The sequence below is a fragment of the Neomonachus schauinslandi genome, chromosome 12 (genome assembly GCF_002201575.2).
Source record: "Neomonachus schauinslandi chromosome 12, ASM220157v2, whole genome shotgun sequence".
In the NCBI taxonomy this organism is placed as follows: Eukaryota; Metazoa; Chordata; class Mammalia; order Carnivora; family Phocidae; genus Neomonachus; species Neomonachus schauinslandi.
In genome coordinates, this window is record NC_058414.1 from 98774017 (window position 1) to 98785047 (window position 11031).

Below are 11031 nucleotides of genomic sequence, written 5' to 3' on the forward strand. Positions count from 1 at the left end.
GTACCCAGAGAAGAAGTCATATGAGGACCAGGGAGCCAGTTCTCATCAGATACCAACCCTGCTGGCACCTTGATCTTGGGACTTTTAGCTTTCAGAACTGTAAGAAGATAAGTTTCTGTGGTTTAAGCCCCCTAGTCTGTAGCATTTTGTTATAGCAGCCTGAGCTAATACACCCCTAATATATGAAACTTTTATCACAAGAAGCTTTATTACAAAATGGAGGACAGAAAAGGCTTAAAGGAAAAGGCCTAACCTCAACTGCACAGGATGACTGACTAGAATGCTTTCAAACAGAGCTTTCCTGCCTCCAGTTTCTCCACTCACTAGATCAAATGTTCTGAAACTTTTCAAACAAGTTCACTTGAGAAGACCGTCACTCAGTACATCTGGGGAGGGTCCCCAGGGCCTGCATTTTCAACATGTATCCCAGGCAGGCACAGACTTGTCCTGAGGTACGCTGGTGAAGAGGCCAGCCAAGGTTGACATCCAGCCCACACGCACCCCGGCACAGGTTAGGGAAAGTGTCTTTTTCTTTGCACAAAGGCACACTGACTCACCGAGAGGCTTGCACCTACAGGAACGTACCAACCAGAGGTGGCACTTATCCTTTTTGTATAAACACTGATTTGTAGGGTGCCCTTGGATCCAGCTGATTCAGGTAATCCACGAGCACCATGTACTACAAAAATGGAAAATTTACATAGACCCCAAGGATTCCCTAAGGAAGTAAATCTATACGTTTTTGTAGGAATGATGGTAAAAGACTGACAGTCCAAGAGACAGATGAAGGTTTGCTAGAACAGGCTGGAAAATCACCTTATAATGATAGATTAAGCCACAGAACAAAAAATGCAGTGATGTCTTGGACTGGCAGTATTTTTTCCTTTGGTATTTACCTAAGAGACCCCAATATTAAGGCAAGTATGTTTCTTGGAGAATTGACACACACTATTGAAATGCAGAGAGGTTAGATACAAGTCATTGCTTGTTACTCACAATGGCGGGCTTTTAGATGATTTAAATTAATCCAGAGGGAAATGACACTTATGTGCGCCATTGTTAACAAAGGAGATGATAGATGACATTTATTTTTGGCAATAGAGAGAAATCCTCCCGAGACGCAGATGCTCTCTCACCACGTGAGAGAAAATGAAAATTCACTATGAGAAAACTGAAAATCTCAATACAAATTTAAATAAGGAGGCCTGGTAATAGGGAGCAGAAAGAAAATGTTCCTTCCATGACTGGCAGGCCTTGCCCATGGGGACTACAGAGGGGAGATGCCTCTTTTTTTATGTCTAGATTATTTGGAATCTTCGTGAAGGAGCCGTCACGCCGCCCTGCCTGCTCTGCAGCTGGCCAGTGTATCTGAGGTCAGCGTTTTGTGAATTCCTTATCCAGCTTATGCCATGGATCCAAGAGCTGTTAGCTCCGCCTAAAAGCTGTCGCCGCTTCCTTTCTGCGCGGCTTGACCTAGACACTGAAGGGCTTTTCCCTGGCATGTACCGCAACATGGGTGTTGAGTGCCCCCATGTACGTAAAGCTCCTTCCACACTCATCACAAGAAAAAGGCCTCTCCCCTCTGTGATGGTGCAGATGGGTCTTCAAACTTCTCTTCTGGAGGAACCCCTTGCCACATTCAGAGCACCTGAAGGGCTTCTCTCCACTATGCGTATGCAAGTGGACCTTCAAACTTCCCCTTATGCAGTAGCTCTTGTCACACTCGGGACACTGGAAGGGCTTCTCACCACTATGAACTCGAATGTGTTCAGTGAGCCTGTACTGCTGAGTGAAACTTTTGCCACATTTAACACAGGAGAATGGCTTTTTGTCACTGTGCTGGAGCAGGTGGCTCTTCAAATTTCCTTTGAGACGGAAACTTTTATTGCACTCAGGACACTGGAAGGGTTTCTCTCCACTGTGGATTCTCTTATGTTCAGTGAGCTGAGACTGCTGAGTATAGGTCTTACCACACTCGCCACATGCAAAGGGCTTCTCGCCCCTGTGTATCCGCTGGTGGAATTTCATGGAGGCCTTCCAGAAAAAGCTCTTGTCACACTCAGGACACTGGAAAGGCTCCTCCCCACTGTGAAGTCTCATGTGCTCAGTGAGGTGCGAGTGTCGGCTGAAGCTCCGGCTGCACTCAGAACAGGAGAATGGCTTTTCTTTGGTGTGGACCTTGAGGTGCTCTGTGAGCCTCGACTGCCGAGGAAAGGTCTTTTTGCACTCGTCACAGGAGAATTCCTTTTGCCTGTTGTGGACTCTGCTATGGCGAGTGAGCTTAGAGGGCCGGGTGAACCTCTTGCCACACTCCCCACAGGAGAATGGCTTCTCCTCACTATGTAAACGCTGGTGGGCCTTCATGGCATTCTTCCAAGAGAAGCTCCTGTCACACTCTGGACACTGGAAGGGTTTCTTCCCACTGTGCTGAAACAGATGGGCTTTTAGGCTCCTCTTTAGGCGGAAACTTTTCTTACACTCGGGACACTGGAAGGGCTTCTCTCCCGTATGAACTCTGATATGTTCAGTGAGTTTCGTCTTGTGTGTGAATTTCCTACCACATTCGTCACAAGAAAACGGCTTCTCTCCACTGTGTATCCTCTGGTGGGCCTTCACGGCAGCCTTCCGGGAGAAGCTTCTGCCACATTCTGGACAATGGAAGGGCTTCTTCTCATTGTGTTGGCAAAGATGGGCCTTCAAACTCCTCTGCTGGCGGAAGCTTCTGTTGCACTCTGGACATTGGAAAGGCTTCTCCCCAGTGTGCACCCTGAGGTGCTCAGTGAGCTTGCATTGCTCGGTGAAACCCTTGCCACACTGCTCACAGGAAAATGGTTTCTCCCTTTTGTGCAAACACAGATGCTTCTTCAATGTGGCTTTACACTGGAAGGTCTTGTCACATTCAGGGCACGGAAAGGGCCGCTGCCCCGTGTGAACAACCTGGTGGTGAGTGATTAGGCTGCATTTGAGATAGTAGCTCTTCTCACACTTGCCACACTGGAAACGCTTCTTCTTACACAGGATCATCCGGTTCCACCTGAGTTCAGGGTTCCCTCTGGATTTGTTTTTGTGCTTTGAATATTTACAGGGCTGGCTCTTAGCGTGGTTTCTTTTGTGCTTTACCAAGTCCCTCTTTAGCTGAAAGACCTTCCCACAGACAAAGCAGGAATAAAATCTTGGTCCTGGTGGAATTTCCAAGTGACCTGGAGTATCTACCAGCTTATGCCATGGATTGCTCTTATCCTGATTAGATGCTCTAAGGTCGAGGTTTTTATGTACAATCCCTATTTCTTGGAGACTTGGATGCTGCAAGGCGGCTCTTTGATCTGATAAAATCTTTCTTTCCTCCCCTGGTAAGGTAGCACATGAACCCTGCTTTAGGAGACCATTTAAATGGCCTTCCTCCTCTTTTGCCCTGAGAGTTCCTTGGTCACCTGGAAAGAAAAAAAGAAGACCCACCCTTACCAGTAATGTGTCTGTGCTATGGTGGGGTCAAGAATTGTGTTCACATCTCTAACAGCACAGGAAAAGGAATCTGATTGATTTTGATGACTCTGTGCATCTGCTTGCCACAGGTAAATTATATTTAACTTTGATACGTAAATCCTTCTGTTATGTGTTAAGAAATGGCTTAGTGTGGGGAAAAAAAATTGCAGGCAAATATATCTTGTGAACTTATGGATGACCCTCAGAGGGTAAGCAGAAGTTGAAAGAAAATAAAGATGTGTTAGTCTGAGAATATGACCATTCTATTTCCTTAAATCTGTTAAATAAGGCTTTGGGTCATATTCTTGCCCCTTCTACCACAGATTTCAGGAAAAGCTTTCTGGAAGAAATGCTAATAGGTATCTTTCTTAGGACTGTCAAGTGGCAATTGACTAAATTCACAAAGAACACTATGGAGATAATTCCCTTTTCCAAGAACTCTGCATTATAAGAAAGGTATTAATATAAGCACAGTCAGTGCTGTTCCCAAAGTAAAAGCCACGAGGACAGAAAACGGGGAGCTGACTTAGCACCTTATTCTCACCCACAAAAACTGGAGAGAACAATTTCAGATGCTCACTGGAGCCTCTATATCTCAGAACTGCTTTTTCTCCCACCTGTTGAACTGGGTCCTGGGGTTCTCCTTTTTTAAGTCTCTTAACACAGGAGGAAAATTCACCTGTCAGGAAGGGTGGGCCTGTCCCCAGAGAAGGACTCTGATTATGCTCTGTGGTCATCTTAACAACAACACAGGTTATGTTTCCAACCGGGTGATGTCATTTAGTAAGTTAGCGCTCCACAGCTGATGTCTAGATCATACTTACCTGTCTCCTTGAATTCTATTTCTTATCACTTACTATTTATGCCAGGCAGAGAAGCAGTTGTGATTACTGGGTGAATGCCACCTGGCACGAAGGGACCATTACTTTCTAGGGATAGCCACTAAAGTTGTCCATTCGTTGTTATTCAGAAACCTTTCCAGGTCCTCCCTTTCTATAGGATGAAGTCAAACTTCCACCTTGGCATTCCTAGCCTCAGATAAACTGGCATTAATTTATGTTTCCCCTTCTCCATCTCCCATATCATCCCAAGAATAACATTAAGCTATACATTTTCTAAATACAATAGGCTTGTTCCCACCTCTGAGCCTCAGCTCATGTGTGACCCCTGCTGATCTCTGTCTAACCAAATCTGCCCATTCTTTGCTATTTAAATCCTAATTCCTTAGAAGTCCTCCTGGGAAACTGCTATCTCTACTCCACACATTCTCCTCTAAATCCCTATAGCACTACTACCACTGCCACTTACTATTTTATTAAATTGTTTACAGTCCCATTTTATAGATGACTAGTCCAACAGTTCAATATAATCGACTAACTTAACTGCCATGTCAGGTCAGTAAGACAATAAACTCCTATAGGAGAATATACATATAGATATATAGATCTCTCCATCCCATCCCCAGCCTAAGTAATAACTGACAGTCCTATGAACATGGTAGGGACTCAATACTCATTAGATGAATGAAATAAGAGACGGTGGCAATGAAATAAAGTCCTTGGGAATTCTTTTATTCTTTTGATGGACCTAACCATACATCCCTGGGTTCAAATCCCCTCCTCTTCAGGAGAATCCTTTGACTTCCAGGGACTTAGAAGATCTCCATTTAATAAAACATTAGCATAGTCTAAAAAATGACCTATTCCTTTAAGTATTTAAAGTGTTATAAAGTGTTCCCAATGTTTTTCTTATGATAAAAGGAATTCAAAAAGGAATCCTTCAAAAGGAACTTAAAAAAAAGCCCAAGTTCTAAAAATCTGTACAATAAAAAATAATACGTTATACCAAATTGGACGGTTTTCCATTTCTCTCTATTCAAATGGACACAATGGTGTGATGGAGAAGGTGGTTGTTCCTCAGGACTTGACAAGAGGATCCTTTACTTGCTCTTTTACAAATACTTCTTTCCAGGGTCATAATTTTTTTTTTTTTAATAAAACATACACAACTTCCCTCTTTATAAAAAGTAATACATTCTTATGTTTGTTTCCCACTTGAATAAAAAAACCTAACATTCTCCAACAAAACAATGTTTCTTATTCGCTATGTCCAGCTGCCTATCCAGAAAGATTCAGGAAAATGAAATGAGTCCTGACCCTAAATCCATCATACTCACCAAAATACGCCAACTTTCCAGTCTTCTGCAAGTCCCACTGCTCATCAGTAGAAGGGCTAAGTGTCATGTTTTTCTCCAAGGGTCCCTGGTCTCTGATTAACAGCATTCTCCCTTGTTCTATCCAGGAGATCAAATCTGGCTTGGAAAAAACGCCACCTGCAAAGAGAGACCACATAGACTCAGTCTGGGTTTACCTGAGTACTTCACTAAACGTGATTTTCACAGTTAACTTTGATTCCTGAAGATACATCATGAAAGTTAGGTCAAAAAAATTGAAACCCTTGAAATTACCTGAATGACAATAAAATATAACCTAACCAAAACTGTTTAGCTTAAACGTCCTCTGCAATATTTCACAAAATTAAAGGAAACAGAGAAGTTAAGGGCGATGATTTTTTTTTTTTTAAGATTTTATTTATTTGTTAACAGAGAGAGAGACAGCAAGAGAGGGAACACAAGCAGGGGGAGCGGGAGAGGGAGAAGCAGGCTTCCCGCCGAGCAGGGAGCCGGATGTGGGACTCGATCCCAGGACCCTGGGATCATGACCTGAGCTGAAGGCAGACGCTTAACGACTGAGCCATCCAGGCGCCGAAGGGCGATGATTTTTAACAACAGATCTGGGCAGAAAGCATTAACAAATGATCATTATGAGAACAATAAAAAGCAAAATCACAGGGGGTCAAGAAGGGAGCCCGATCACTAAACACCTCTGACTAGACATCCAAGGAAATTAACTACTGAGGTACAGTGAAGGAACCAGGAAGTTCTTTAATGACAACGATTATGAAGGGGGAGAGAGTAATGTGTCTAATGACATAAGCACGAAGGGAAGGAGGGTGGTTATAAGGCAATGGGGTGATTTTAGAAAATGCAACGGATACTATGTAGTAGCATTAAAAATGTAGATTCCTGGGCCTAAGGCTGGGCCTGCTGAATCCTAATCTCTGGGGCTGATATCTGGATGTCCTGTAAAGAAAATCATTTGTAGCATGCCTGGGTGGCTCAGTCTGTTAAATGTCTGCCTTCAGCCCAGGTCATGATCCCAGGGTCCAGGATCGAGTCCCGCATCGGGCTCCCCACTCAGTGGGGAGTCTGCTTCTCCCTCTCCCTCTGCCCCTCCCCTCTGCTTGTGCGCTCTCTCTCTCTCAAAAAATAAATAAATAAATAAAATCTTAAAAAAAAGAAAAGAATTTGTAAATAATGCCCTTTGGATTTTAAAATGCGCGAAAATCAGACTGGATTTTCCAAGCCCACGGACACTAGTTATTGTAACTCCAAACTCAACACTGGATTAGCACATGGCTCTAGTTTCTTGTAACTTACTGGCCTCAGACTGCTTAGCCTGAACTCCAAAAGTTGAGGTGTCCCAGTGCTCTGTCCTATCTACATTTCTCCCTAGATGATCCCATGTAGCCCTCAGGTTTAAAACACCAGATTTGTGAATCCAGTCCTGATCTTCACTTGAAATTCTGGTCTCGCATACCCAATTATATGTATTTCCATATAAATATCTAATAAGCATCTCAAATTTAAGGCTCTCTCCCCAAGCTTCGTCCTGTCAGTGAATAAAGCCATTGCCTTCAACATACTTGAGCCAAAAATCTAGTTGATTTTTCTTTCACCCTGAGGCTCCATATCCAATCCACCAGCAAACTCTCAAATGCTACCTCCAAAAGATATCCAGAGCCCATCTACTTCTCTTTGCATTACTAACTACCTGGTTCAGCTGCCATAAAGCCTCACCTGCCCTGCTGAGATTCTTTTTTTTTTTTTTTAAGATTTTATTTATTTGACAGAGAGAGACACAGCGAGAGAGGGAATACAAGCAGGGGGAGTGGGAGAGGGAGAAGCAGACTTCCCACTGAGCAGAAAGCCCAACGCGGGACTCCATCCCAGGACCCTGGGATCATGACCCGAGCCGAAGGCAGACGCGCAACAACTGAGCCACCCAGGCGCCTCCCTGCTGAGATTCTTGGCTGGTGTCCTTCTTTTCATTGCTGTGCACTGCCATTCATTCTCCACATAGCAATTCAAGTAATTTTTTTTTTTTTTAAAGATTTTATTTATTTGACAGAGAGAAACACAGCGAAAGAGGGAACACAAGCAGGGGGAGTGGGAGAGGGAGAAGCAGGCTTCCCGCCGAGCAGGGAGCCCGATGTGGGCCTCTATCCCAGGACGCTGGGATCATGACCCGAGCTGAAGGCAGACAAGCTTAACGACTGAGCCACCCAGGCGCCCCCAAGTAATTAATTGTTAAAACAAATTTTGACATGTTACTCCTGTGTAAATCCTCTCATCATCTTATCTTCCTTTCGTCTAGAATAAAATCCTAGAGGCCCTTTTCTCATTTGTTATACCACTGTCCCCTTCACCTAGCCTTCTACACATGTGCTCCAGCAGCCTCCCCGTGGCTCCCACCACACACTGAGCACATACATTCTAGCCCCTGAACTTCTGCACTAGTCCTTCCTCTGCTTAGAATTCTCTTCCCCCAATTTCACACAACAGACTCATCTTGTCCTTCGTATCTCAGATGGAAGAGGTTTATACCCCAAAGGAGAGATGCCACAGGTTATACTGAGATCAGCTATTAAAATGAAAACAGTAGAAATGGTTTTAATGATACAAGAATGAATTCAAGCAAGTTGGATAAACAGCAAGATATAATCTCCACAAATTTCTCTTCAAATCTGCTCCCTGAGTATTTCTCTAGGGATACCTAAATGTCCTATCCCCACTGCTCTTTCTCCCTCTACCAGGGAACAATTTTCCCAGGTCTTATGAGGATAGAAAATTCATCCTATTTAGGCAACATAAGCAGGCATCAGAGTATCAGTTAAAAAATAAAAGAGTACACTTAAAAAAGAGAGAGAGAGAGAGACGAATTGATTATTTAATAATTTTAACTGTAGGAGAAACAAGGGAGGTTTGTGTGAAAGAGATTGCAGAATTGATAAGACTGAGGGGTGCAGATACCACTAGATAAAAAGAGACAAGTTAAATATTCCCAGGCCATAATAGGAAGTTAAGGACATATTCTGAGTGTAAATTAAGCATAGAATTATATTCAGCCAGCCAATAGCTAATACAGAGCAGAAATCCTATTGGTATTAGGCAGGTTCCCCCAAAATGATTCCCTTGAAGCCCAGCTTACCCAGGGAATCAAGAATCTCATAATTGGTCTTCATCACTTGCTGATACATTTCCTTCTGCCACTTCTCCAGGATCTCCCACTCTTGCTCCGAAAAATACAAGGCCACATCATCAAATGTCATCCTTACCTGGAATCACAAACCGTACATACATACATTTTCACTTTCAAGCTACTGTCTTCCAATGTCCATGTCTTTAAGAGACAAGAAGAAACTATACTAAAGTCTCCTTCTCTCTGGATGGTGCCATGAACAATGTAATAAAGGGGTCACAGAAGTCTATTGGACCCACATAGTGAATGAATGACTAGCAGACCTTTGAGCACATGGACCATATCTAGAGAGGAATCCTTCACTTAGCAGCAAGCAGTTATTGCTATGCAAGACTTTTAAAAAAACTTTTTATTTTGGAATAATTACAGACTCGTACGAAGTTGCAAAGATAGTACAGTCCAGAAAGGTTCCCTGTATCCTGTACCTGTTTCAGGAGGGGGTGAGAAGCAGAAGGGAAAATGCATTACTTTAGTAAGATTATTAGATATGAAATTTCAGGAAGGGTAGAAGGAAAACTTGCATAGGTAAGCAGATTATACTTAACTGAATTTAACAATTTCCTGGATTAAGTTCAGGATATGCGTTTCAAACTCTAAAACCAGTGTTCACATTTTCCATTAACAACCCCAACTGGTTTCACATTTTCTCTCATTTCCTAGAAGCAGCAGTCTCCGGGTCCTCTCAGGCCCACTCTCCCTTCCCGTGACTTTTTTCATCCGTTTATACAGTTAACGTTCGCTGAGGCCACATTCACCAGCAGAGCACAGAACGAGAGCCCAAGGGAAACCACGACGTTCAAAGAGCCCCGACACAGGGCGGGAAAAAGCGGGTGACCTGAGGGGACGACCGGTAAAGACCCTGGATTTCTCCACTTGGCCCCTTTCTTCCGGCTCAACTGCAGAACAACTGGAGCACCTACACGGCGCCTTCACCGGCCAGGGGCTCGGAGCTCAGTCATGGGTCACCGACAGCCCCCCGCCGCCTCACTCCCCGACTCGGGACCCCACTCCAGACCGCGACAGGGACGAATTTCTACACAGCCCACATCCTCCACGGTCCCTCTTACCGGAGCCGGCTCGGCCATGGCCCTTCGCGCTCCCGCCCGGCCCCTGCCCAGGGCCCGGCCCCAGCCCTAGAGACCCCGAGCGCCCGGATGACCCCGCGGAACCTCCCTCGGCGCGCGGCCTCCCACCCCGCCCACCCCGCAGGGCCAGCCCCCACGCGGTGCACGCTGGGACACGAGCCTGCCCCCGCCCCACAGCGCCCCCTGCGGCCCGGAGGAGCCAGCGACGCCCGCGGCTGACGCCTTTGCAGGGCTGGCAGCGCTGGACGCGCTGGCCGCAGTGCGGTCGGTGGCGGGTCCTGTCGCTCTGCTGGAGTCTCCAAACGGGGAAGACCGAGACCCAGACGCGCTGGAAGGCGCTGGAGAGAGGGAGACGGAGAGGTGGACGTGCAGACTGAGCTGCAAGTAGGGAGGAGACTCACTCTTCACTGAGCCCTGGACGGAGAGGGGGTGCGGGATTGGTTCCTCCCCGAAGCGGACCCCAGGCGAGGGTAGGATCATCTGTGAGGCCATCCCGGGAACGGAGCGAGGGCGGTGAACCGGCCAAGGGGGTCAAGGAGCAGGTCCCCGCCGTGGGCAATGGGGAGTCTGTGGTGCCAGGCACTCTGAGAGTGTGCAGACCCGCTCAGAATCCTCCCACCACGGGCCAGGGGCCAGGAGGCTGGGAATTCATCCACCAACAAATCCTGCCCTTCTTCAGTGAGGTCACTTCTGGTCTACCTTGGACACAGGCCGAGCTGATATTTAACTGTAGGTTTTTGTAGATACATCGTCTCAGGTTGAGGATGATGTATCGTCCTAGTTGCTGAGAGTGTGTATTATGAGTGAGTGCTTTGTTTTGTCCAATGCTTTTTCTGCACGGATTTCTATTATTGTGTAGTTTTTCTCCCTGGATTTCTATTATTGTGTAGTTTTTCTCCCTTAAGCAATTGATATGGTTGATTAGATGGATTGATTTCTGAACATTGAACCAGCCTTGCATTCCTGCCATAAACCTCACAGTAATAAACTGTGGAGGGTCTGAAATGCCACTCCTCTAACAAGCTAACAGATCCACCTGCCATAGTTTCATTCATGTTGGCAAAACACAAGGCTCATGAGCT

At 45.5% G+C, this 11031-nt stretch overlaps 1 protein-coding gene across 1 annotated transcript; it reads right to left on the minus strand.

Moving 5' to 3' along the window:
* Positions 1-1473: 1473 nt before the first annotated feature.
* Positions 1474-9949, minus strand: ZNF425 (zinc finger protein 425). Its single transcript, XM_021692814.2, has 4 exons — positions 9932-9949; positions 8814-8940; positions 5660-5815; positions 1474-3431 (listed from the first exon to the last, which is right to left on the minus strand). The coding sequence occupies exons 1-4, from the start codon at positions 9947-9949 to the stop codon at positions 1474-1476; spliced, it is 2259 nt and encodes a 752-aa protein (XP_021548489.2).
* Between the last annotated feature and the right edge of the window lie 1082 nt (positions 9950-11031).